This window comes from Aythya fuligula, chromosome 15 (assembly GCF_009819795.1).
Source record: "Aythya fuligula isolate bAytFul2 chromosome 15, bAytFul2.pri, whole genome shotgun sequence".
In the NCBI taxonomy this organism is placed as follows: Eukaryota; Metazoa; Chordata; class Aves; order Anseriformes; family Anatidae; genus Aythya; species Aythya fuligula.
This window is the reverse complement of record NC_045573.1, coordinates 3,418,598-3,446,176: the sequence shown is the minus strand read 5'-3', so window position 1 is coordinate 3,446,176 and position 27,579 is coordinate 3,418,598. Positions and strand designations below refer to the sequence as shown.

Sequence of the window (27,579 nt, the reverse complement as noted above, 5' to 3'; positions counted from 1 at the left end):
TGCCCCCAAAATGATTATCAGCCCCCCCGGCAGTCTGGCTGGGCTTGGAAAGGCCACTCCATACAGCGGAGGTCTCGTTGGGCCACCCGAAGCAAAAAGAAACCCTCCTTAAATCCAGCCTCAGCCGCTTTTGGGTAAAAAAAAAGAAGAAAATTTAAGCAAAATTAAAAAACCCGCAGCCCCAGAAAGCTGCCCACATCATCACACCCCCTGCTAATTGCTATCAGCCGGCCTCCCCCACAAACACTCTTGAGGAATGGTGTGAGCTGCAGCTCCGGGGAGCCCCACCAGCTCCCAGTATGACCAGTGAGGGTGCCCCCAGCACACTGGGGGAGCCCATTTGGGGACACCATGCTAAGAGAGCTCCAAGTGATGGATTTTCTGCTTCTGCTGAAGTTCTCTCCTCGGAGGCACTGATTCATTTTTAATAGGTCTTGCTGTAATTATTAAGTAATTAATTGAAACGAGAGCCCTCGAGCTTGGCCCCACGGCAGGCAGAGCCCCCCGAGCCCCCTCCCCGTGCCGCAATTTGGGGTCGCTGCACCCCAGGCACCCCCCTCCCAATACATCCCCGTGTCCCCACTGCTCCCGGCCTCATCCTGCCCGGCCCCATAGCGGGTGGGGGACAGCTCCTAGGGCAGATATTTTGGGATGAAGCCCCCTTTTCCCCCCCTTTTCCCCATCCCATTGCGCAGCGGCCACGCGAGGCGCAGCCCCACGGGAGCCCACGGGCGGCCGCTGGCCGCTGCCTCCCCCTCGCGGCGGCCCGGGGACGGTGCCCCCGGTCCGGGTGCCTGCTCCAGCCCTAAAAAGGGCCAGGGGAAAAAAAAAAAACACTGCCACCACCCCCCTCTGCTGTCCTGCGCTGCGCCCACCCATCCCAAACGGATGGAGCGATGAGGATGCTCCAAGGATTAAAAAAAAGGCACAAGGAGGTGGTTTGAAGGGTGATTTTATTGAAAAGGATGGGGTTGGATGGGTACAGACCGTTCTCAGACATATAGGGCTGGAGGGGCTTTCGCTGTGGTTAAAAACCTCTCCCACCTTGAAGCCAAGGTGGTGGCTCCCGGCCCCAGCCGATGGACGCGGAGCTGCTGCGTTCGTCTCCTCCACAGCTCCCAGCTTCATCAGCAGGATCCCAAGCCCACCCTCCAGGCATGGCCCGGTATCCGTAAGGGCAGATGTTCCCCTTCCCCAAAACACAGGAGTCAGGAGCGTGTCCGAGAGGAGAAAGGCAGCCAAAAATAAAAACCATGCAAAAAAATAAAATAAAATAATCGCCGTTCCCCCAAGCACCAAAAAAGGGTGAGGTAAGGAAAGGGATGGAAACAAGGAGAAAGGGGAAAACAAAAGCTCAACATCCAAACAAAAACAATCCAAAGTAAACAACTAAAAAAAAAAAAAAATTACAATTGTACAAATTTGTACAGAAGCTGCAAAGCTGTCCTACCAAGCCAGCATCGGGGCGCTCAGCGAGTGCCGGGTGGTTTGCAGAGTGGGACCGAGGGGGGGCGTGGAGAACATCAATCAGCGTATATTATACAAAGAGGTGGGGTGGGGGTCAGGGTCAGCCCAAAGCTGAACAGGGTTCGTGCATCTCAACACCCCTGATGGTTTTTTTCAGGGCTGATCCCTCTCCCTGGGTGGACAAGACACTGGGGGAGAAGCTTTTCAGCAGGTGGAGGACCCCAAAAAGGAGGGAAATGCACCCTAAAATCCAGGCCTCCAGGGCAGGGATTTTAGGAAAAACGTTTTTAAAAGAGTCGCTTAAAAAATAGATGCATTTCTTTAAAAAAAAAAAAAAATCTTAGGCCGGGGTCTCTTCTAGAAGTCTTCCCCACCACCCCAAATTTAGCCAGAAAATTGCTAGCCATTTCACCAAAACTGCTAGCCACACAGACATTCACACATTCATCACTGATTTTTAAAAATATATAATATATAGAGCACGCGTACATACACCCACACAAATATATATTAGAAAAGGAAAAAAAATCCCTCTGAAAACTCAATCTATCAAAAAAAAAAAAAATAAATCCACAGCCGGTGCGTTTGTCCTGTGACCACGTACAGTAGAAGACAGAAATCCCTTTTGCTCCCGTAGCTCCTCGCAGGCTGCTGAGGCTGGGGGAGCAGGGAAACACATCAGGTTTTCACAGTGGATTTGCTAGCGGAGAAGAAACCACTCCTCCCTCCTCCCCCACAGAAGGGCTTTTTTTTTTTTTTTTAATTTATAGCAAGTTAGGTTAAAACTAGGAAACACGTTACGAAGTCCATCATATATAGACAGAAAATGTACAACTGGCAGCAGCCCCCGTGCAAGTCGTTGGGTTTGGGGTTTTGGCTGACATCCCAGTGGGCAGCCACGGGGCTCGAAGGCAGCTCGGGATGCAAAGGTGGCAGCAGGGCCTCCGAAACGAGGGGTGTCACAGTGCGAGGTCTTACACGAGCCCGGGCTGGGAAGGGAGATGGAGCAGCATCCTCTCCGGCCGAGGAGCTGGGGAAGGCAGAGGCAGAGGGTGGTGTTGGATGGTTTCTGACCCCACATCCTCCAAAACTGAGGCTGGAGGCAGCCACCAGGGTCCCACACGTCCACCCCATCCCCTGGGGACGCAGAGCACGGTGTGGCTCATCCAAAAATGTCTCCCCCTCCACCTTCAAGGGGCGGCTGGATGGAGGCGGTGAGGGGGTGGGAAGGGGGTGCCAGGTCTGGTGCTGCACTGAAGGGTCGAACCAGGCATTAAAACGGCTTCTTGTGGGAACAGCGGTGTACCCAGGGAGCTGTGGAGCCTCCTAAAAAGCTGCCCAGGAGCCTTGGGGCAGAGAGGCAGGCACAGAAGGGACACAGTTTGGGGACGGGGCTTGGGGCAGGGCAGACGAGGAGTGCGAAAGCACAGCAGAATGTTTTCTCTCTGCCTTCCCCAGTCAGCAAAAGGGAAGAAAGGTAAAAAAAAACTCTGTGCCTGTTGTGCCAGGAGTGATGACAGACGGTGCCTGGCCCCGCTCAGGTACCATGGGCACCATCCCCTTGTGGTGGGGGACGTGCCTGGCACCCCAAGGATGCTCCCCAGCCTTCAGTTGTGGTGGCTTAGTCGGGAAGGTGTCGGCTTCAGAAGGCTCCTCCTGGGGGATTTCAGTTACGGGGCAAAGAGAAAAGAGACTGCAAGGGCGGCCAGGCCCGGAGACGCCCGTGGGTGGGGGAAATGTGATCTGTGCAAACCACCACTGACTCGAGTCCTCGTCGGCTGTGCTGCAGGGATGCCGGGTGGAGGGGACTGCAGAAGCCGTGAGCTTTGAGTTAGGAGTCTTCCCCGAGGATCTCTGTCACGAAGGAGGCCATGTCAGTCTCTTTGGTGTCGTGCAAGGTAAAGAAGGGGTGTTCCTGCCAACGAGAACCGAGACAACGTCAGTCACATCTCAGGATATACCAGCCCAAAAGCAGCCCCCGGGGGATGTCACACAAATGGCCAGGGGGACACCAGTGTCCTCCCCAGGCTCCCGTGGACACCATCCCTCAGCACAAAGCTTAACGCTTCCAGGTTTGGCATTTCTGGGTTTAACCCCACCCAGGCAACCAATTTTTGAGGTTGTTTGCCTAAAGCCACCAAGAGCAGATAGGAGAGAGGGAGAAAGCACTTAGACACTGACCTTAACACCCCTGAATTCAGCACAGCCTTCCACTTTAGCCATGCTACGCCCACCCCACTATGTGCCTGAAAATCACCCCCACCCACCCCCTGTTGTTCCGTTTTGCTAGGGCCCTTTATCCCAAAATGTTTCAGAAGTGAGACTGAGGCCAGCAGAAACAGCTCCGCACTTACCATAAGTTCTAAATAGTTCATTCGCTCAGCAGGGTTCTTCCTTAAGCTGGAAAGAAAGAAAAAAAAAAAAAACCACAAGAGAAAGGCTGTAGGATCTTTTTTCTCTCTTTTTTTTTTTTTTTTTCTTCCCCTCACACCCTCGCCTCTGCATGGGGTCAATGGGATGGGATCTCCACTACCCAGGCACCACAACTCCTTCCCAAGCAGCTCTGAACCATGCAGCCCTACAGAGCGGCCAGAGAGGGAACTGCAAAAAAAATGAGTGAGGGTTTTACCACGGAGGGGACAAGCCAAGCAGCACACAGCCTTGCTCTTGTCCCCAAGACCAGGGAAGGAGGGGAGAGGCTTCCCTGCAGCCGGCAGGCTGGGCAGAGCACCTCAAGGCTCACTGGAGCCCTGGCACCTCCCCGAGGGGCTCAGAGCACGCCAGGAGCAGGGGACACCCCGAGGGGAGCAGCTCTCCAGCTGCGGTGCCCACAAAACCACGGGTCAGCTCTCACCCGGTGGCACCCAGACACTGCCAGGGGGTTTGTTCTCGTTTCATTGCCGCTTCGCCAGAAACCACCACAATTTCAGCAGCGCCAATGGTGAAAGGGGAAGAGAAACCTCTGCACCTTCCAGCAGCCGGGGTGAGTCAGGACGAGAGCAAAACCCGCTGGGGCTGAGCTTCCTGCCGTGGCCGAATGCCAGCTTGGTGCAGGGAGGGAGAACCGGGCTCCAAAGCTGGACAAACCCAGCCCCACGCCTCGCTCCAGCCCCTGCAGACCCTTTCAGGCAGGTCGGGGGAAGCCACAAACCCTCCTGGAGACTCACCACTGCGCCGTGAAGTCCACAAACTCCTTGGAGAAGCGGTCGGCAGGCAGCTGGGGCGACGGCTCCTCCACCACTTGCTTGAGCTGCTGGAAGGGGGTGCCCCAGGACTCGTACGGGAAGCGGAGAATGGCCAGCTCGATCTGGGGACAGGGACAGGCCGACGTGAGACATCGGGGTCACCTCCACCCCACACAGCCCGCCGCCTCAGAGGCTGCAGCAAGCTCAGATTCAGAATGAAAAACCTCTTTCCTTACCAACAGTTCTCAATTTGGGTCATGCTACCTTTTTTTTTTTTTCCTCCTTTTTAAATACAAAAACCCAGAGGCCAAAAATACTTCCTTTTGAGGCCTGCTCAGCAAATTAATGCATTTACAGGAAGCAGACAAAGATATGTAAAATGGGATTAGTTTAAAAGATAGCAGCAGCGCGCACACCATGTCTGCGCTGGCTTCTCACCAGAAACTGGCCTCTGGGCTTCAGGGTGCTGCATGAGCACAAAAAATATCCACGAACCCCAAAAAAAAGTGCTAGAACATCATTATGGAAGACTGCTGCCAAACCACTTCAGCTACTGGGTCCTTGGTACGAGTCAGCCCTGCTCCATCACCCACTCCAGCAGGAAAAAGCCCTTCACAGCTCCTGGGCATCTCCTGCCAAAGGTCAGCTCCTGTCTGGAGATGGACAGCAAAGCCTGGCAGGGCGGGACGGGATGGGAGGGATGAGAAATGTGCAGGGATGTGGGACAGAGCCAGGGGCCCCCATCTGGGGAACTCAGCTGCTGGAGAGCTGAATGAAGCCAGCAGCCCGGAAAGGCCTGGATTAGCCCCGCACCTCAACAGCCCTAAATTTGGCCGGTCTGAAATCAATCACACCCCTCCAGAAATAAAACAACAGGAAGCCAGCCCAGGAGGAAGGCATTAAAGGGAATCAGGTCAGGGCTCCTTTCAGCTGCAGGCTGGCAGGCTTTCAGCAAGGTCCCCTCTCCCATCCAGCACTGGAAAGGTTCAGAGATGTCGTCATTGACACAATCTCCCATCCCACAGCTTCCTGCATCTCGAGGGAAAGCCGGAGCTGATTACATTCCCAGCCTGCTTCACAGCTGGCCAGCCAGCCCAGATCCGCATGGTCCAGGGGTACCAAGAAGAGGGGGCTTGGGTTTGGCACCCCGGACAAGACCAGCCAGGGAAGAGAGAATATTTGCCAAAAGATCTGTGCAGCACACCAAAATGCCTGGATGCAGCGCCCAAAACAAAGGTCGCAGCTAAGAGGGTGCAAGAAAAATTAATGAAAATAATCTAGCCCCAGAGAGAGAGTCTCCTGGAAAGCAAGAGAAGTGTTCTCGGGCAGCATCCCCTTAAAGCCAACAGCTGGGATTTCCTTTGCCTTCCAGTGCCAGACGATTTCAGCTGTTTTGGAGGTAGATCCACCATCCTGTGCAGCTGCGATTTTGGAACTCAAAGCATTTCCCCTTTCTGTGGGCTGCTGCAAGCTACCCCGGAGGCGGGACTGCTGCAGGCCATGCACATCACCCCTTGGGGGGCAGGCGAATTCATCGTGATCCTCCTACCAGGCACGGCTAATACAGGAGGGGTGTGCTTGCAGGAAGGCTGCGAGCCAGCCACAGAGAACCCTGCTCCTTGTAACCAGCTCTGCTGACCACCTCTCCAGCCAGTATGAGGGGAACTGCAAAGCAAAGCCTTGCAGGTGGCTTTAAAAGCCAGGTTGGGGGATGCCTACAAAAGCCCAGTGGCCCTGAGTGCACAGGGAACCACAACCCCTCTGCCCTGGTTATCTGCTCGTGCCCTGAGCTGTTACACTCAGAATTCAGCCCCATTTAGCAGGGGTGAAAGCCTCAGACCCCACAGCCTGCAGCAGGGTGGGAGCCCCCCAGCGCAGACCCCATCCCACCCCTGCATCGCAGGGCGCTGGCCTCAGCCCGCTGCCTTACCATGGTGATCCCCAGACTCCAGACATCCGACTTCACGTTGTAGCCCTTCTGGTTCAGCTCAGGATTTATTCTTTCTGGCTGTAAGAGCAAAATGGAAGATATTACGACTCTGTCTCGTTTTCCCAGCGCAAACCACACGCAGCAGAGCTCTGGCTCCAAAGCCCAGGCTGGGTGGATTCCCCTGGGTCACGTCCCCACGAAGGCAGGGCTTGAGGTTAAATCTACGAGCACCGATGAAAGCCACGTCTTGTTCCACACAAACCCCACAAATGCTCCCCTCCAGCTCCTGAGCGTGACTCGCACCGTCCCTGCCCCAGGAGCACAAGCTACCCACACACACCACGGATGGCAGAGGGAAATTCACACTGACTTGAGAGCAAGGAATGAAATGACCCTGCCAAGAAAAGCCTCAGCATTTTCTAACCAAGAAGAGCAGCCCGTCCAACCACCACAACCAGCACCAGCCAGGCTTTCACCCTTCTGGGAAGGGAAGGTGGCAGAGGGAGAGCCTGCTGCAGGATTAACACAAACAGGAGGGTTTACAGGGAGGGTGATCCCTTCCTTGGAGGATCCTGCTGGATCAGGAAGCCCAGAGCGCTCCGTAATGGTTTCTATCTCAGGACAGAGGGGAACACGGACTGATTTTTAAGAGCAGCCTCTTTGGGCCAAGGCTGGATGGCTCCCCACTTACAGCCATGTACGGTTTGCAGCCAGCATCCATGGTCTTTGCGACCGAGTCCACCAAGTAGCCGCTGATCCCAAAGTCACACATCTTCACGTGTCCCTCCTTGTTGATGAGCACGTTGGAAGGTTTCACGTCTGAAAGAGAGAACACGAGAGAGCAGATGGGGCCTCTGCAGAGGTAGCGCAGAGCCTGGGACAACACAGGGAGAGAGGGGACCATGGAACAGAGACAAAACCCCACAATGCTTTTATCAAAGTAAAGGTTCAGAGGCAGAACTATAACCCTGCCCTCCAGGCAGAGCAGGCCTGGAGATCAAAAGATCCTTACACAGATGAAATAAAATGCTGAGGAGCTAATACCCTGCTCCTTAGGGGGCATTTATACACCCAGCAGAGCCTTGAAAGTTCAACCCCTATCAAGTTCTCAGGACAGCTTGTCTCATGCTCATCATGAGCTGTCCACAAGGAGCTACATTAAGATGAAGAGCAGGGCCTGGGTGTTACGATTGTGTTATGATTCCCATCCGTGATTTGCAAGGTCTCCTTCAGCTCTCACCTTGCCAGAACTACTCAGCCAGGAAGGGTATGGGATTTTGTCCCCAAGAGCTGCCTGCAACGCATCTCTGTGCTCAGAGAGGGCCAGAGATGTCCACAGAAGTACAGGCAGTGAGGAAGTCAGTCATTATATTCAACCTTTCATCCAGAAAGGATGAAGAAAACAACATCATGCAAGGAGATGCATGAAAAATACATCACAGAAAAAGGCCTTGGGCATCCAGGTCTGCCCACCACGTTCCCAAGTGCCACCAAACACCCCTGCAGGGGCCCCAGAGGCACAATCCATGTGATTTATAAGGTTAGCACTCCAACCACACCACACGAATCCCAGCCAGCACCTACCTCTATGGATTACGGACAGCTTACTGTGCAGATGCTCCAGAGCCCGTACAATCTGGTGACAAACAGAGCAGGAGAGAACTGTTAGACACACGCAGCACCAGCATTTCACTGCAAACACACCAACCATTTCTAAATGCTGTGTGTCTGAGCAGAGACCTCCAACAGGCTGCATTCAACCCCCACGAATGCAAAACCCAGCACAGAGTTACACGTGAGGGGTGGCATGCATTACTGCAAGGCCTGGGGGGAGCACAAAACCATGTATGAACCCAAAAGGCACTCACAGACACAGCCATTTTCCCCAAAATGTCTTCAGGGATGGTTTTCTTCTTCTCTAGTACTTTCTTGTAGAATTTATCTAGGGAGGTGTCCATGAGCTCCATGCAGATCCACACGTCGCCCTGCAGATAGAGAGAAAGCAGCTGAGTGGGAATTCCCTAGAAAACCCCAGGAGCTGAAGGGAGTGGTGGGGACAGACAAACAGACCCTGCCCCTTCCACCTGGGGCAAAGCGAGCTCCCCAGGCACCAGCACGCTGCCTCCACACCAGGCACGATGGCCACAGACGTTCAGGTACCACCAAAACTGCCTGCAACAGCCTCCCTAGCAGGGTCTCCCTGAAATCCAGCCCAGCCAACGACAACATGGGGACAAAAGGGACCTGCTGCACGCTGCCTGGAGGAGGCAGGAGTTCAATTTTGCTGCATCTCAAAGAGACCAGCTTGGCTGAAGGAAGCCAAGGTGGCTTGAGACAGTTTTTGTGCCTTTGGAGATCTCGCCCGGCCCCAAGGTGCTGTGCAGCCCAGCAGCTCCCCACCAGCCCAGTACCTCTCGGAAGAGGGCTCCGTAGAAAGTGACGGTGTAGAAGCAGTCGACCGTCCTCATGGAGATATCCAAGTCCATCAACAGCCTCTTTTGCTCCTGCGTGTTCACAGTCGCTCGAATCCTCTGAGACAAACATATTAAAAAAAAAAAAAAAGAAGGTTTTGATGTAGGTGGAGTTTTACAGCCAGTAGCACCCTCAGGAGATGCCCAGATTCCCTCTCCCAGGCAGCTCCTTAAGGGATGACACCACCTAAGCCCAGGGCTCCACACTTGGATTTCAAAACCTGCTTTGATGGAGCCACACCAAGCTGCACAGGGACACCAGAGGCTGCCAAAATCAGCATCCCTCTAACCTCCCGCACCTCTCTGTCCCCAGCAGAGCCTCTCTGCTGCCCTGGAGCTGCACGTCCCAACCTCCAGCCCTCTGGCAGGCATCTGGGCTCACCTTCACGGCCATGATGGTGCCGCTCTGCGCGTGCCGCACTTTCTCCACCACTCCGTAAGCCCCACGGCCCAGCTCCGAAATCGTCACCAGGTCATCAGCTTCCACCTCGAAGTTCTACAGGAAGAGACATTAAAAAAAAAAAGAAATCAGACATGGGCGTGCTCATCTCCAAAGGCAAAATTCCAAGCTTGCATCTCTCCCATGCAGAGCGCTCCCAAATGATGGTGCCTACAGGATTCCAGCAGCTCTAGGCACCAGGCTCGGAGGAGATGGATGCATTTTTCACTCTGTTGAGCCCCCAAACTCACCAGGGCTCACTGAATTCTCCCTCTGAAGCTAGAGATCAGGAGTGTCATCCTTCCAGCCAGGGCACACTATTTCTGTGGTGAACAACCCGCAGGGTTTCAGCAGCTCCCCTGCCAGCACGGGCAGCTATTGGGATCCAGGATTGGAACCAGATCCCGGTGCCCAGCGGGGCATCCCTGCCTGCCCCCGTGTGACCACAAGCACACCCACGTGCCCGACAGCACCCAGCTTGTGCAAAGCTGCTCTTAGACAGGGTGGCACACGCCACAACCCAATTCCCAGCATCGGGCAGCTCAGGTTGTGCCTGCTTTCAGCCCTGCCATCAGATAGCAGCCAGCAAGGCACAGCATGAGCTAGCACCAAGAAAAGAGCTCAGGCAGTGCAATGACCTGAACTTCATTTCCAGCTGGAAAAAGACAAACCCCCAGTGTTCAGGCAGCAGGGAGCGAGCGAGGCTGTGCGCAACCCCCAGACAAGTTTCCCTAACCACGCGTTACCCTGTAATTGCCTGCGCCGCTGGGCAGGGCATAAACTGCTCGAGTGAGCCACGGGCTATTTTGGGAGGCTGCATTCATCGCTCCTAATAAGTTACAGACCTCCTTTCAACCAGGAGGAACTTCAGCCAGCCTGCGAGTCTTCCTCCGGTCCCGGGGAAGAAAAATAATACCAGGATGCCCAAGTGACCCAGCAGCCACAAAGGATGGGAAAAGCGCACGCCGCGTCGGAAACACCGCCCGCGAGCTACACCCCGGGCAGAAAGGAGGCAGAACTCGCTGCTGGGGGGCCAAAATGGGAGCTGGGGCTGCCGGGCTGGTGGCTAGCCAGCTCCCCCGCCACGCTGGCCACGGGGCGGCCGGCAGCAAGCAGCGTTTATGCGAGCCAGATGTGGCTGGCAGGCGGCCGAGGCAGGGAGCAGGAGAGGTCTGGGGTTGAGCTCAGCGGTGAGATATGCGCTGCCTGGCACGGGAAGGTGCCAGCTCTGTTCTGGGCAGGACAGTGGGTATAGGGATGTGGGGACCCTAAAATCTCCCTCCCTGTATCCCGCTGGCCTGGGCAGAGGCACGGTACAGGCTCGCTGCTCCTGCAGCAGCCTCCAGGAAGGATCTCGTGGTGCTTTTCAGGACACGCGTTGTGCAGTTGTTCCAGGTTATTGTTGTGTGTTGGTTTTTCCTGGCATTTACCCACAGGCTTCCCCAGAAGCTGGTAGTTCCCAGCACACTCCAGGAACCAAGACGGCCCTGCCCAGGGGCAGAGGCGATGGTCCAACACAATCAGCATCCCCCTTACTGCATCCCTCACCCCCTGCCCTGCAGAGATGCAGGACACCACCTGCACAGATCAGATGGACCTGAGCTCATCCTCCACCCCATGACCCAAACCTTCCTCCATCCTACATCGTGTCCCTCCAGTGCCCAGATCAGACCCCTCCTGCAAATACCAGAGCCACCAGAGCAGGCAGAGCACAGCTGCTGAATCCCTTGGAGAAAGGCACGGCAGGGACAGCAGCCAGCACGGAGAGCTGTCCCCACGCTGCAGCACGCTCCCAGCGCACATGCTGTGCCCAGGCTGCCACACGGAGCCTCTCTCCCCGAGCTATTAATACACAACAGCTAGAAAACAACAAGGGCCATGGGGCTGTGCCCTGGATCTAACCCAAGCTGCCTCCTCTCTCCCTTTCCCCTCTGTCCCAGCTCTCCCCAAACCCTAAAGCCTTGCACCGAGGGGCCCCGATGGTGCCCACGGAGCGAGCTGCTCAGCCTGGGAGGGAAACAGCAAGGCGCAGGGCTGACCCGAGGCACCACCTTGTATTTTTAGCTCACTCACACACAGCCTTCTGCAGCCCCAGGAGAGCCCGTAACAAGAGAATGAAATAAAAGAGCAGCAGTGGCTGTTTCTAGCAGCTCTTTTTTTTTTAAATCAGGTCTCTCAAATTGGAAGAAGCAAAAAGAAACCACGTCAGCACGTACCTTATCTCCGATGGTGATGAACGTCCTGGAGTCCAGGTTCCTCGGGGGCCTGCAAGGAAAAAGAGAGAGAGAAAGTCAGAGGAAAGCACAGCTCCGTGGTCCCCCTTCTGCAGGGCCAGGTTTTGTGTTCCTTCCAGCGCTTTCATCCACTGCTTTCCACCATGCCTTGTTGTTACGGGCTCAGATCAGCCCCCTCCAAACGCTCACAAAGGCTTTCATCGTGCGAACACCACCCACAAAGCATTTGCTAAACGCAGCCAGCGAGAACCCCGGGCAGTCAGCGAGGTGAGGCGTGCATCGAACCAGCAGGCTCCGAAACCATCCCCGCTCAGGAGGTGAGCCCACGGATCCCCGACTGATCCCACGAGCTGTTCCCGTGGCAGAGCGGCTCGGCTGTCATGTTTTGACAGGCAGGTGTTGTAACAGGACAGCCACGTAGCCCGAAACACACGCCTAGGGAACAACAGGTAATTCCTCAGCCGTGAGTCATTTGTGTACACTCCACGGCCTGTTCCAGGCAGCCTGGCATGCGGAGCAGCCAGCATTTCACAGGGTCACGCTTTGCACAACAGCACGCTGGCAAAAAAAAAAAAAAAAAAAAAAAAAAGTCTTCCCTTACGGCTTTTTCCCCATCGTTGCCCACTTCCCACTACTGGTAGCAGGGTGCTTTTGGAGCAGACTTTAGCCTTTTGTCCCTCGTGCTTCGCTTCCGTGCTTTCCCCAGCTGTGAGCGTGTCGGATTGGAAATTGAGCAATTTGTTTTAGCCTCCTGCTTAGCTCCCGTCAGAGCGATGCAGCGAGCTCCAGCTTCAAGGAAGTGCTCGGGCTCATGAAAAAAGCCTTGCACTGAGCAAATATTTGCATTGCACCTCGAGAAGTGCAGAGAAAAGGGATCACAGGCACCTGGCAGCAGCCTCTACAGGAGTGCTCTGGGCGTGCAAGCACCCTGCAGGCTCCAGGCGGACACCTTTGCCAGGGGAAATTCAGAGATATGAAGCCACGGGGGAAGGAGGTGGCTGCTGCGTGCATGCCAGGCTGCACGGCACTAACGGGGGACTTCCCCAGCTCCCCAGCTCACAGATCTGCCCTATCTGGGCTTTTAGGGAGTGAAATTTCCCCTCGGAGGATTTCACTGCTCTCCCAGAGCTGCCGAGGGTCTCTGGAAAGGGCTCCTGGTACAAGCAGGGCTGAGCGGCGGAGGCGCAGCCCGTGGTGTTTGGGAAGAGCATCACAGAGCAGGAATTTCAGCTGCCTGCTTTTCGTCAAACCCCACTTACGTTGTGTTGGCAACGGGCTGCTTGATGGGGACACATGTTATCCTCAGCTCCCGCTTCTTCTTGCTTTTCACTGGAAGAGAAGACGCACACGTGAGCAACTGGCATTTCTCTTTTTCTGCCTGCAAGCATCCTCCTACCCACAGCCCCCCGGCCCGGGGGTGCACAGAAACCCTTTTCCTGGCCTCACACCTTGCACTGCTCCTCAGCCATCCCAAAAGCGCCTGTTAACCCCCTGTGACCATTAAGGGTTCCTCCTCTTTGGGGATTTTAATTGCTGGCGTTTAGGGGATGGGCTGAAGCTGCTGTTCCTGCTGGGCACTCACCTGGTTTGTGCGGCTCCAAGGATCCCTTGGAATCTGGAAGAGAGCAGAGAGACACGGGGTCAGTTTTGGTGCTCCAGAGCAGCAGGCACAAAGCACGCACCCCTCACGGCCCCGTGTACCATCCGAGGAACACACCAGGAGGACAGAGGGGTGCTGGCACCCAGCCCCATCCCGGCTTGACCAGCCACAAGAGGTCCCCACGCCACCAGCCCTGACCCGAGCTCTGCTGCCCCAGCTCCTGTGCTCCCCACCAGGCCAGTTTGGGATGCACAAACCCATTTCTTAGGGTGTTTACAGCCCCACAGATCCTGCTGCACATGGGATGGGATGGGACAGATCCATCACGGCCACAGAAGCAGGCAGGGAAGTGGCCAGGCCAGCTCTGCTCCACACCGACAGCAGGACAGAGGCCACCAGACCACAAGCAAGCCGAGCAGGAACTAACCCCCACCCCAAATGGGGACACCCCCACGTGCCACCAAGGGAAAATAGCACAAAACCAGGCAGGAGCTGGCTGCCTCAGTGCTGCCAGACACAAATCCAGGCCCGGTCTGCATGGGCTGAGAGCTGGGAGAAGGCCAGGCCCGTCAGGAGCAGCCCTCAGGATGCTCTCCTGCCCAGCTCCAAACAGCACAAGGAGATGGGCCTGAAATGAGAAGGAGCCCAAAATGGGATGGCCAGAGCCCTGCTTTGCTGCCCTGATCCCCTGCAGGGACAAGGGGCCTGGGGAGCTGCGTGAGAAGCAGCCCCATGAGGTGGGCTCCGAGCACGGGGCGAGCTTGTGCCCGGCTCCTTGTGGCCTCGTGCAGGCTCCCTGCCATGAGGAACGGCTCCTGGGACAAAGTCCAGCGCTTCCAACGCTGCTGGGAAAGGGAGGGGAGAGGCGAGGAGCTGGGCAGGAAGGAGGGGAGATGCTCCTGGATGCATCCTGCCCTGCTGGGGGGGACACCACGGGCGGGCAGCTTCAGCCCGGCTGCTCTGCACCAAACCCATCCTGCTGGGCTGGAAACGGGTCCCGGAAAGCTGACCCTGTCCTGGCAACTGTGGGGTTTGATCACTGGTTCACAAACCCGTGAGGTTTCCCTTTCCAACCCCGCACCCGGCCGGGCTGGCAGAGGGAGCTATAAATATCCCCGTGCACCCACTGAGGACACTGCAAAAATACCTGGTTGAGCAACGCCGGGAGCAAACACAAAACGGAGCCAAAGGAAAGCTGACATCCCCGTGTTCAGGCACCGCCTTCCCTCCCTGCAGCCAGCCCCGGAGCCAAAACCCGGGGGCTGCAGCATCCTCCTGCAGCCAGGGGGTGGGAGAGCCCAGGGGGCACAGGCTCCCATCCCACCCAGCGTGCTGCATTTAGCACATGGCTCAGGGATGCAGGCAGCAATCCAGGGATGCTGAGCTGCTGAACACCCACCCGGCCAACCCTGCACCTCCTGCTCAGCCAAAAAAAAAAAAAAAACAGGACAGGGCGAACCAAACGCCTGCAATCCCATGTCAGCCCCCCCAGCCACCTTCTGCCTGGCGGAGGGCGCAGCCACCAGCCAGACCTTCGCACGAAGCCCTGAAACAACCCCCATACACACACACACACCCCATCCCGGCTGGTATTTTGCTTAATCTGTTTGCTCTCCTTCTCCCCAATCGCCATAGTAACCCCAGCAGGAGCACAATGCTCCCTCTGTGCTGCCCGCTCCCCCGACAGCCCCGCTCGCAGCGCGCTGACTCACGCGGGGTCACCAACGCAGCGGCCCCAAGGCTGCGGTGTCAGCCCTGCCAGAGCCCCAGGAGCTGGCAGGAGGCGTCTTGGGGTCAAGAATCGATGCAGAGCCTTGTGCCCGTAGCAGGGTTTGAGAGCACGGGTGGAAGGGTCAGCACGGGATGGGGAGATCCCCGCTGCAAAGTCCCCGTGCGCCGTGCTGGAAAACCACATCGCGTCTCCGTGCATCGGTTGTACCCCGTGAAACAGAATTAGGGAGCCACAGAGCTCACACCCTCCCCTTCCCCCTGCTCGTGCCCAGCCCCTAAAAACATTCCCAGCTCCAGAAAGCACCGGTGACACCACGCTCTGCCCAGGCTGCTCATGGGGATGGAAAACCCAGCTCAACCCATGCCTGCAGGAATAAAATCACAGCCTGCTTGGGGCTGTCCCCACTGTCACCGCTGTCCCCAGCACACTGCCCAGTGTCACCCCCAAAGCTGGTGGCAGCCCCAGAGCAGAACACCCGGTGCCAGAGGAACAAACAAGCAGTGGGACGAGCACGGCACGACCTTGCAATTCAATCCCTTCTGCCCTGAGCAGGTCCCGGGGCAGCATCTGCTGTCGGCCCCCGCAGGCGGCTGCTCTCAGCTCCCTGTCACCTGCCAGGCTCTCAGCAGCTCGCCCCCAAATTTGGGACCCCACGGGAGAGCTGCTGGGGACAGGGGGACGCTTTCTGTCACCTGCAAGTCCTGGGGATGCGCCAGCTTGTACCAGGGCACGGGGCTCTTGCAAGAGTCACCCACTGCTCGCGGTGACCTCAGATCGCTTCCACAGCAGCCAAATGGGGACGGGGCAACCTGGGGGCACGGCCCCATTAATCCCAGCCCCGTCACCCCCAGCCCGAGCTGAAAGCATGTCCGAAAAGCCAAAAGCACGGGTCACACAGCACCGTGCATCCACCCGGGCTGGGGAAAATGAGCTGATCGAAGTTCCTAGCGCAGCCGAGCTCGTAGCCCACGTGACGCCGCAGGCACGTAACTGCATCCTTTATGCTAAGAAAGGCACCATTTCCTCCTAAAGAAAGAAAAAAAGGCTTTTTCCCCCCCCCCCCCCTCATGCCACAGCCCGCACCAGCTAAGACCGGACACATTCATTTCCTGGAACTGCTCAATTCAACGCTGAAATCCTCCTCCTCCTCCTCCCCAACCTCAGCCCCGTCCCGCTGCACCTCTCTCCGGGAGGTTTGGCCTTCCCACTCCGCCAGCGTGGGTGGAGAGGAGCGAACAGGACAACCTAAAGAACTGCAAATAAAGCTATTTGCCTGAGCTGACCTTTGAAATCAAACCTCTCCGAGCCTCCCCTGCGCTCCAGGTGAAGTCCTGGAACACGGACGGACCTGCCGGGTGCAGGGGCTGCTGCAGGGGCTGCACGGTGGGGTTAGTGCTGGGGAAAGAGTTTGGGGGCCCCCAAATTCCCCTCAATCTGCAGACAGGAGTCAAACACTGCTGGGGAAGACATTTTGGGTGCCCCCCGATTCCCCTCGACCTGCAGACGGGAGCCAAATGCTGCAGAAAAGGCACAGGGCTGCAGGGTGGGTCCCAGCCTGGCTGCAAAGGAAGGGCCAAAAGAAAAAGAAAAGGAAAAAAAAAGGATCCTCAAAAGGAAATAAAAAATAGAGGCAGGGTGCAACAAAGCAGAGAGGGGAATTTGGCTGCTTGGGTCACGGGAGTGGAAAAAGCTCCCTGTGTAAGCGGAAAAGCGGCGCTCAACCTGCCGAGAGCCATCACTCATCAGCCTGCAGAGGGGCTGCTGCAAGCCACCGCCGCCCTGCGCCCGGCACTTCTGCAAAAAGAGAAAGAGAAAAACCCAGGCAGGCTGGAAGAGAAGCCCCCACCGGCTGCAACGGGTGTGTAAAGGCTGCTGGAAAGCCCTGGGAACACCACCAGAAGAGGGACAGGCTCCTTCCCGGAGCTCTGCTGGATTTCTGCTAAGATGCCAGCGCTCCAACCCCGTGCAAAACATGCAAGTTTCCAGAGCTTTAAAAATAGATCCCGAGCTGCACATGCAGAACCCCCCTTCCCGAGCGAGCAGAGGGGAGAAAAACCCTGTGGAGGGACCCCAGAAAAGTTCCACCGTCCCCTTTTGGCACTGCAAATCAGCCGTTTGGTCGCCCCCCCGGCACGTGCTTTGGAAATTGCAACACCTACCTTGCCTCTTGTCCATGGCTTCCCAGAAATGAAGAACAGAAACGGGCACGCCTGGCGGAAGGGAGGGATGGGGGAGCCGGAGGAGGGAGGGAAAAAAAAAAAAGCCCGTGGGATCCGCTGCAGGGGCCTTTTGGCGAGCAGCACGGCTTACCCTCGGTGGGGCTGCATGCTCAGAAGGTGCCAGCAGCCCCCTTTTTGGGGTCCCCGCTGCGTGCCGTGGGTCCGCGGCTGGGGGAGGCTGGGGGGGACGGCGCCGGCAGCGCGGCGTCCCCGCATGGGCAGCTGCTGAGGTTGGCCGGTCTCAGCTCGGGTTACACTTGAAAGCTCAACAGTTGTAAAAAAAAAAAAAAAAAAAAAAAAAAAAAAAAAAATGCAGCGGGCGAAATAACCGCTGACGTCAACAGGAAGCTGGGGGGGAGCCAGCGCCGGGAGCCATCGAGGCGCAGGGCTCCCGCGGCGCATCCCCCGGGGGACGCCTCGGAGCCCAGCTCCCCTCTGCCATCTCGATCCCACTCCCCAGGATAAAAACCCAAGGGTGTGAGGCTCGCAAAGGTGCTGCCGTGGGCTGGGTGGGTTCCACGGGGGAGCAGCAGCGCTCCTGCCATCCTGAGCCCCCCATCGGTGCAGAGCTTTGCACGGTGATGGCTGCAGCTCCATGCAGGAGCACAAAACACCAAGGTATAGGAGATGTAAGCACTTGGGGGGGCTCAAATACATGGCCCTGAGCACCCACGCTCAGCCCTTTGGCACCCAGGGAGTGCCAGGCAGCACGAGGTCGGATTTCTTCGCGCTGCAGGTGCCCGGCTAATTGCTTTGCCACTGACAACCATTCCCACAACAAATAGTGCGAAGCTTGTTCCATCACAACGCCGGCTCCCAGCTCGGCAGCTATTCCAGGCTGACAACTGAGACGGCATCTCCGCTGGCCAAGTCCAAGCTGCCGCCTGGATTCGGCTGGGAAATAGCAAAGGAGAAGGACGGAGGCGTGGAAAAAAATCACCCCCGGCTCCGCCAACACGTGCGAGGATCGTGGCCGAGCCTCGCTGCTCTCCCCTCTTCTGCCCGGGTGGGGTTTGGAGAAGCCAGCACCGATGTCCCTGACCAAATCCGAACAGGTTGCAGCTTTGTTTTCAGCCTCCCTGGCAGCCTGGGGGGCAGATGCTGCAGCAGCTCCTTCACCTTCCCCTAATTATAGCAAACGTGCCTCCGCCGCGCGGGCTGCGCCGCCCCGCGCACATTTGCAGGCAGAAAAGTCAGAGGTCGAGGTAAAGGCGCATACCGACCTAATGAGCGCCTCCGATTTTAAATAGTGTTTATACAAGCCCCAGAAGGACTGCGGAAGATATTTTCCTCGGCAGCATTTCCACTCCCCGGGTATGGTTTCAAGCCGAGCTCATCGGCGCTGAAGGGATGCTGGCACACAAGAGCTGTCCCCCAGCCCTACAGCAACGTCCCCGTCCCATACAGGGGATGCTCCAAGGATCCCTACAGCCCCTCGTGGAGCCCGTGCTGCCTCAGCACATCCCAAATGCTAATAAATGCCATTTTTTTTTTTGGAGCCAGACCCATCTTTTTGCAGGTCCCGGGGCCACCAGCCCCGCTGCTGGGCTCTGAGCGGCCGAACCTCGCACGCCGGGCAGCTGCCGCCGCTCCCTGCCAGGCTTCAATGAGGGGAAGAGCACACCCTGAAAAACAGCAATGAGCTCAAGCAGCAGCCTGCCAGCACCAGGCCCTCTCCCCACCCTTCCCCTGCCCACCCGCGGCCTCTCCGAGGGCTGGATGAGGCCAGGGGCACCGGGAGGGGATGCACCGGGCTGGCAGCGGGGACCCAGGACCCTGCAAAACCCCATGGGCAGGACCACAGCCCCAATCCCAACCTGGAAGCTCTGTGACAGCTCTGCTTTTAAGCAAAACCTTGGAATAAAATCCGATAGGAAAGGGATCAGGGGCATCTTTCTGCTCCCATCACTCCAGCAGAGCAGGATGGCCTGCGAGCACTGCGAGCGCCCAGTACCCCAAAACAGGGAGGGATTTGGGGACGGGGACACCAGCTGAAGCCACAGCGGCGGTGACATCCCAGCTGCCAGCCCTGGGCTGCCAGGCACACCCCAGCTCCGTGCAGCAGCCAGATAACAGCCCGGCCAGCCCGCTGGCTCTGCTGCAGCTTCGGGAGGATGTTACCGCCCAGTTACGCTCCAGTTGGATTTTTAAGGCTACCTGCATCACCCTAAGGGATGGGGGAAAGCAAAAACCAGCCACATTTCATTTTATGCTTTGTTCCCTGATGGCAGCTCGGTGTTCTGCAACACGGGGGGCTCTGCAGACAGGCTCCGTGCTGGGAAACCCACAGGAGCAGAGCCCAGGGGAGCGTCAGAGCAGCGGCCAGCTGGCACGGCACCGTGGCGTTATCGGACACGCTGCACCATGCCAAAAACTGTACAGCTGTACAGCAGGACCTGTGCAAAAAACCTCTGCCCACCTCTTCGGAGCAGGCACGGGGCCGGGCAGAGCATCCTGCAGGGCTGCAGGCTGACATCCATCGCTCAGGATGGATTTTTTTCCCCCAAAAAAAATAAAAAGCAGTGGCAGAGGCTACACCTGCTCGGAGCTCGCCGTGCAGGCAACCACGAGCCACCTCCGGGAGCAGCACAGTGCTGGCGTGCTGCCACGAGAAAAAGGGCTGGGAGCAACCCCAGCGACTTCACGGGCAGGAGGAGAGGAAAAAGGAGATGGTGCTTCGAGAAAAGCCAGGAGGGAGAGGCAGAACTGCTGCCACCAGCTCTGCTGCTGCTCTGGTTCCTGAGCGCATCCTACCCGGCTCGGTGCAATTTCAAGTACATCCAGTTAGCCACAAAACCCTGTAAAGTTGGTAAAAGGGCAAAGCATTGCCTCTTTCTGCTTTTAATGCAGAGTCTTATTGACTAAAAATAAATAAATAGAAATAAAAATTGCTTCTTTAGCTTCCTGCCATCCTCCCTCCGATTTATTTCGGGTGGGGAAAGAGGGATTTCATCCCGGCAAATGACCCGGGTGCCTGGGCTGAAAGTGGAATTTGTGGGGGGAAAAAGTAATAATTAATAACAATAATAATAATTAGGAAGTGCTCAATGTCTGCAGCCGCCTGCTCCGGGAGGGGGACAGAAGGAAAGGGAGCAGCGGGAGTGATGCCACCCGCGGGGACTGCGGGTCACAGCTCCCCGCTGAGTCAGGCCCAGGTGCACCACGAGGGCTGTGAGCTGGCTGCAGGTGCTGCAAACTCAGCTCGGGGTCCGTGAGTCAGAACAGGTCTGTCTGTCCGTCCGTCACCACCAGCAGCTCGACGGAGGCAGGGCTGGGAGCACCACAAGACCCAGATTCGGCTCTCCGGTGCCCAAACCCGCGCTCACGTCTGAAGACGCACGGGGATTTCTGCCTCGCCACCCTCACCTGCTGCCTTTGACCACGTTTCTCCCCCCGGTTACATCCATGCACGCGCTTTTCCGAGCTGAGAGGGAGGAAAGGAGCAAACTGGGGTGCTGCAAAGAGGCAAAACCCACCCCGTGATCGGGGAACCTCGGGCTTCGGCGAGGCGAGAGGGTGGAAACCGCCGCAGACAGCAGGACCCGCAGCCACCACCTCGCAGCCTCTGCCCCAGCCCTACAAACACCACCGGGGACAGACTGACCCATGCATCCCAACCCATGTCCAGCTGCTGCCTGAGGCCAGCCCCAGCCACTCAGCAGCTCAGGAAGTTAAGATTTTATATAAAAAAAAGCGCAGCACGCTAGCTAAACCCCACATTTTTGCAGAAGTCGCCCGCAACCGTTTCTCCTTTGCTCCTCCAAACTCCCCCGCTGCAAAGCATCGCCCCTGTGGGCTCTCAGCAGCTCCACACCACAAAAAAACCCTTCCACGTGCCCTGCACCCACAGGGCATCTCTGGCTGATGCCCAGCTCGGGCAGCGTTTCCCCACCACAGCCCCACGTGGCAGCCCCTGCGCAGGAAGGGCACAGCCTCGCTCGCCTGCTTCCGTTTCGCTGGGGTTTATTTAGTTTTTTTTTTTGCTGTGCCCTCCTCGCCCCCTGCTCAGGAATCGCTTATTCACACCGCACTGCGAGGTTTTTTGAGGCTGGGTGGAAATGAGCCCAGCAGGTTTTTGCTCTCGGAGGTGGTTTGAGACATCCCGGGAAGGCAGCAGGCTCCGCAGAGGCTGTCCCGACACATCCGGCTCACGTCCCCGGGGCAGGAGCAGGCAGTGACTCAGTGCCGCCCAGCCTGCAGCTCGCAGCTTTTCCTGGGGCACGCTGAGAGCTTCCAAGAATCATTTCCATTTACAAAACAACGAGAAAAACGAAGAGAAAAAAAAAAATCCCCTTTTAGCCCCAAAGGGCAAGGCTCAAATCAGCGTTTTTTGGGGGGAAAAGGGTGGCGCGCTGCAGGGCAGAGCATGAAATGGAGCAGAAAGGAGCTGGAAGGAGAGGTGCAAGAGGTGAAACCTGCTCGAGATAAGGGGAACGCACGCGCTGGCTGCCGGCCCCGTGGCTGCCGCTCACGGCTTCCCTCGGCGAGCTGTGCCTGTAAAACCCCACGGGGAAACCCACGATTACCGAAGGCGAAATTCTTTGGGGATCCAGAAATGAAGGGCGAAGCGTTGCAGCAGCCTGGAATGTACACGGAGAGATCTCACCGACGGGAGAGGTGCCGGAGGAAAAGCTGAGTGGCCGCCTGGTTCCTCAGCAAAGCTCACGCGAGGCTGATAAAGAACTTGGATTAAAATGCACCCGCAATTTCCAGAGGTGCCTCCTCCAGACACCGCTTTGCTCGTTGCCCAGGCATCCTCCACCAAGCCAGGCAGTGGCAGGGTGAATTAATACCTGCAAAAAGCTGCTGGTGGGCAAGAAATCAGCCTCTGCGGAGCCCAGGAGGACAACCCCAGCCGTCCACCAGCTCCTGCTGCTCACCATCAGCCCCCCGGTGCGCAGAGCTAAAGGTGCTCAAAGCCGAGCAGCCACAGGGATCGACAAAAAACGCAGCCAGAACAGGTTGCAGAGGCTTTTCTGGGTGTAAACATGGGGTTTTACAGACAGGTGTGGAGCGTGGCTGGGTCTGCCACCTCGCTGCTCCTTTACCAGGTGCTCGGGAGGAGGCAAAGAGCAGCCCTGGCACCGGGTCCATTCATTTTCACCCCAAGCTCAGTTTGGCAGCATTTCAGGAGAGAAACCAAGCCGTCCGCGGCAGCAGGGGATTTTTAACTCTGCAGAGCAGCTTTCTTAAAAAGCCTCGCTGCCGAACACATCCGGCTCTTGCAGAAAGAGCCACGTCACTTTTAGGGACGAGCTGCACGGGGCAGCCCACGGCATGCAGCACCGTGGGCAGGGGACAGCCCTCACCCGTCCTCTCCTTTCCAAGCAGGGCCAAGCCTCCCCTTCCCCAGCGCAGCAAGATCTCTGTCCTACAGCAGGGAATGCCTCCCCCACACACCGTATTTGCTCTTTGCTACCTTTAATAGGGAAAAAAACAGTGCTACTGAGCTGCGGGCAGCAGGAGATGGCACTGGCTCGGGCTGCAGGTGCTAAGAGCAGGACGGGTGGCTGAGGCAGGGGGCCTTTCCTGCAAGATTTGGGCTAAGAGGGAATTTTTATGTACAGGACTGTGGTATCTAACCAACCTGCGAGCACAGGCACGCCAAACCTTCCTAGATAACCCCGTGCTCCCCTAAATAACCCCAATCCACCCCGTGTGTCTGGGATCCATCAGCTGCGCTACCACCCCCCGAGCACCCTCCCTTCCCACCCCTCATCTGCATGAGGTCGTGCACCACGGACCCAACTCACTCCAGGGCAGGGAGGAGCAGGGGACCCCCAGGACGAGCCCTCTCCAGCCCCAAAGCAGCAGCAGCAGCAGGCTCCCTGCTTCCAGACCTGGCCGTGCTGGTTGCAAACCATTTTCCGAGCACACGTCCGCCTGCGGCCCCGGCAGGAAGCGCCACCGGTGTCACAACCACCCCGGGGCAGAAGCACTCGGCTGGGGCACTGCTGCTGCCCTTGCCAAGCTCTCCCGACCTGCAAATGCTGCTGCAGCACTTGGAGAAGAAAAAGGGGGCACAGCCTGAGCTGGAGAAGTGGTGCCCCCAGCTAATTGCGCCCAACATTTCGCCCTCTCGCCGCTCAGCGCCTCTGGAGAGGCACCGGCAGGACCCAACGCCAGCTGCAGGTTTTGTTTGCTGGAAATCTGAGACCTCCGGCTGAACAAAAAGCAGTAATTAAAAAGCTTTACCTTTCCTAAAATACACCAAAACGTCCAGCACTACCACGGCAGGGGGGCAGCCCGCAGCCAGGGTCAAACCCTGCGGCTCCCGGCGCGGATGGATGCGGGACGCAGGCACCAGGCTCAGCCCCACGCAGCGTTTTTGGGCACGTCAACCCCACCAAACCACAGCACAGGTTAGCAGCCCCTGCTGGAAACTGTTTGTACCAAAAAGAGGCTTCCTCCTTTCCAAAAGGAGGGTGGTTTTTTTGTTTTTTTTTTTTTTTGTTTTTTGTTTTTTTTTTAATTATTTTTTCGTGGCGCTGTAGGGGGCAGGAAGGGTGGATGCTCTGCAAACAATTTCTGGTTAAGTTTTGTCTCCTCCTCATCCTGCCTCCTCTCCCACTCGTGGGATGTTTTTAAAGGAAATTTATCCCTTAAAAAAAAAAATAAATAAAAAATAAGCATTTCACTTGAGAGGATGCAAACCTGGCTCAGAGCACGGGACAGATCCCCTTTGGCAGTGACCCTGCTGCAGCCTGGAGGGGACGGATCCCCCCCAGCTCCTCCTTTTCCACGCTGTCAGCTCCCAAAGGAGCTGTGCCGGTGTTGTACCCACCTGTTTTGGGGACAGACACTCAGATGGGGATGAAAAGGCCATGGGGAGATGCAGCACCTCCCAGACTGGGAAAAAAAGACAATGAATTTCCAGTTCCCACCGTAAAAAATCCTCTCTGCTGCCCCAAAATCCCTGGCTAGGACTCGACCTGCACTGCAGAGTTTTGTCAGCAAGCAGCTGTGGGTAAATGGAGCTCCGTATGCACCCACAAGCAGTCCTGAGTCACGTCCGTAAAACCCCAAACTTTTTGTTGGGCGAGTAAAATTACCCCCAGACAACACAAGTTCCTCTCCCGGCTCTCCCCCCAGCGAGTGGCCCCGCCACCGTTAGCCCAGTGAAAGCAATCCTCTGACAAAAAACCCCACGTCTTCAGCCCCAAAATCACCGGGACACGACACCCGGGTACTAATGGAGAAGCCCCACAGTGCACGCACGGATTCTCTACAGCAGAAACCAGATTTGGGGCCAGGTTTGTGCTCAAAGCAACCCCTGGCTCAGCCCCACACTGCAGCCCGGGCCTGGGGAATGAAAGCAGCCGCCTTCCAGGGCGGTGGTAGCGGGTGACAAGCAGGAGAGCAGCCTTTGGGGCTGCCAAAGCACAGCTCAGCTCAATATTTATCACCTCCTGTGTGACATTCTGCGGGTGCAAAGCAAAACCCTGGCTCTGTGGGTTCAGAGCTGAGAACCCCCACGCTGGCCATGCACCGAGGGCACCGGTCACGCTGCCAGCCCCAAGGAAACACAACGAGGTGGTGGTTTCGGGCAGCAGATCCCATCCAGGCACCTGCCAAACCCTCCTGGAGGAAAATCTCTTGGCTAAGGGGAAGGATGCGCTCTCAAAGCGTGCCCACGTGTGGAGCCGCCCCTCGCAGAGCTCTCCAAATGGGCACAGGCAGCACCACAGCTCCACGCACAATTCCCTCCCGTCCTGACACCACGTTGGGAAAATGGAGCTGGACAGAGCGCTGGGGGCCTGAGGCAACCCGTAAATCTATCAATAAACAGGCAACCAAAGATGCAAAATAAGATTTTGCATATTCGGGCAACCATCAGGCTCGACGGCGCGAGGTAACGCAAGTGAAGGTTTCCCACACACACAGCCCTCACCCCGCGAGATAATTCGGATCAAGCCGGCAGCGGGAAGAGGAAGAAAGGCGAAATCCTTCCTGAGCTTCCCTAATCCCCGCCAGGTGTTTATCTCGGAAGCTATGTTTAGCACCGCGCGGGGAAAAAGGCTCCAGCCCGGCACCATTCCTATCCCGCGTGTCACGGGCGGCCACGCGCATCCCCAAAATCTCCGGAGGCAGGAGACAGCCCCGTGACTAAGCCAAGGTGACGGCAGCCGAGTTTTTGTGCGCATCGGTCACGGGCACGGCCAACCTGCGAGCCACGAGGCAGCCGTCTCCATTCATTGCCCCCATCACCTCCAGCAGGAGCAGGAAGCCACCTGAATCTCCCGGGATAAATTCTAGGCTACATCCAGCCGAAGCACCAAAGCCACCCGAATTTCCCAAGTTAAATTTCAGCAGGAGCCTAAAGCCACCCGAATCACCCAGGTTAAATTCTGGGTTACATCCAGCAGCAGCCCAAAGCCACCTAAATTTCCCCGAATTAAATTCCAAGTTTCAGCCAGCAGGAGCCCGAAGCCACTTGAATCTCCCGGGTTAAATTCCGGGCTACATCCAGCAGGAGCCCAAAACCACCTGATTTTTTTCCATATATTAAATTCTGGGCTGCATCCAGCAGGAGCCCAAAGCCACCTGAGTTTCCCAGGATAAATTCCGGGCTGCAGCTCGCTCTCAGCCCACCAACACCCCCAAAAGAGCAGCACACAACCGGCAAACCCTCCCCAGGAGCCAGCACATTTCAGGCAAAACCCAAACCGAGCCAAATCTCAGCAGCCAGCAGGGCACGAGAAGAGGACGTGAGCACACACGCACGGCACCACGACCCCAAGAGCAAAGCAGCCCCCCAAAACCCTCCCCGAGCTCACCTCGGCTCTCCATCCAGGCAGACAGACCCCAGGCAAGGTGTGGGCACGGCGGGGCTCCCCGCAGCCTTTTTATGAACCCCGTTGCAGCCCCGCAGCCGGGGCAGGCGGGAGGGAGGCATGCGCTCGTACCCGTGAGTCAGCAGCTCCGCTCGGCGCACCGTAAATCGCCGCTGATTCACACCCCGCTTACACAGCAAACAGGAAACTCAGGTCCACATTCCCTCCGTTTAAGACACGGAGCGTTCAGAGGAAGAGGAAAAAAAAAAAAAAAAAAAAAAAAAGCCCCCAAAAAAATCAAAAGTCACGCCGAGGTGCGCTCATCTGCTCACATGGCTCCTGACTTCGAGTTTCCAGCGCATCACCGCTGCGGAGAGGAAAGCCCCGCGACTTCCACGCCGGCGGCACGAGCTCCACGGACGGGTCCCTGCTGCCCTCGGGGACGCGGTGGCACCGCCGGGTCCCATGGGTGGCACCACCGGGTCCCACGGGTGGCACCGTCACCCACGGTGCCACCCACGGTCATGGGGGGCTCCCCAGGGACCCCCTCGGGCTGCCCCCAGCCACGCACGGCGCTCACCGAACCACCCCAACCAGCGTTGAAAGAGAGGCGATTTGGGGCCATTTCTTCCAGAATAGGGTCAGCTTGTTGCTATTTTTTTTTTTTTTTTTTTGCTATTTCCCAGCTCTACCAAACTCACTTTTTTTTTTTTTTTTAAATTTATCACCGTGCTGCACACACAGAGCCATTCACCCCTTACCTCCCCCCCATCCCATTATGACCCCACGACCCCCTAACCCCCTTTTTGGGGTTTGGGGATTTTTTTTTTCCCCAGCTGGACCAAAATCATCCTTTTTTTAAAAAAAATTATCAACATGTTGCAAGCACAGAACCCTTCACCCCTTACTCCCCCTCCACCCCCTTACGACCCCACGACCCCTTAATACCCCTTTTTAGGGTTTGGGGATTTTTTTTTTTCCCAGCTGGACCAAAATCACCATTTTTTTTCAAAAAAAAATTATCAACATGCTGCACACCCACGGCGCTTCACCACTTGTCCCCACGGTCCTCCCCTACACCCCAAACCCCCCCTACACCCCCCCTACACCCCAAAACCCCCCTAAAACCCCTTTTACACCCCATTTACACCCCTTTACACCCCCTGACCCCACGCCCCCCAGCCGGGCTGTGCCCGCAGAACGGCGTGGGCTGCCTGCAGCCCGGGAACGGAGGAAAAAAGAAGGGGGTCCCAGGGTCCCTATATCGGTCCTGGGGTCCCCATATCCCCCCCTGTCCCCTGTCCTACCTCTGGGCACGGACATGGCTGGCGGCGGCCCCGCAGCGCCCGGGCAGAGCGCGGCGCCCGGCGGAGTCCGGCCCAGCGAGGCGGGCGGCGGAGGAAGAACAGCGAAAGGCGGGGCCCGGCCGGCGGAGCCCCGCCCACTCGCCTGCCGAAGCCCCGCTCCGATTGGTTGAATTGGTTGAGGGGGCGGGGTTATCTCGCCGCCCACCCTCGCGGGGGGAGTT

General features: G+C 57.2%; 1 protein-coding gene across 2 annotated transcripts; it reads right to left on the bottom strand.

Moving 5' to 3' along the window:
- Nucleotides 1-2,024: 2,024 nt before the first annotated feature.
- Nucleotides 2,025-27,415, bottom strand: MAP2K3 (mitogen-activated protein kinase kinase 3). Of its 2 annotated transcripts, none has more exons than XM_032198020.1 (13): nucleotides 27,359-27,415; nucleotides 13,309-13,341; nucleotides 12,986-13,055; nucleotides 11,709-11,757; nucleotides 9,436-9,549; nucleotides 8,994-9,113; nucleotides 8,451-8,567; nucleotides 8,167-8,218; nucleotides 7,274-7,401; nucleotides 6,583-6,660; nucleotides 4,635-4,774; nucleotides 3,822-3,867; nucleotides 2,025-3,382 (listed from the first exon to the last, which is right to left on the bottom strand). In XM_032198020.1, exons 1-13 carry the CDS (start codon nucleotides 27,372-27,374, stop codon nucleotides 3,299-3,301), a joined length of 1,047 nt encoding a protein of 348 aa, XP_032053911.1. In that variant the 5' UTR covers nucleotides 27,375-27,415; the 3' UTR covers nucleotides 2,025-3,298. The 2 variants fall into 2 exon arrangements, with proteins under 2 accessions (XP_032053911.1, XP_032053910.1); XM_032198019.1 differs by lacking the exon at nucleotides 27,359-27,415 and adding an exon at nucleotides 17,218-17,258.
- Nucleotides 27,416-27,579: the final 164 nt, after the last annotated feature.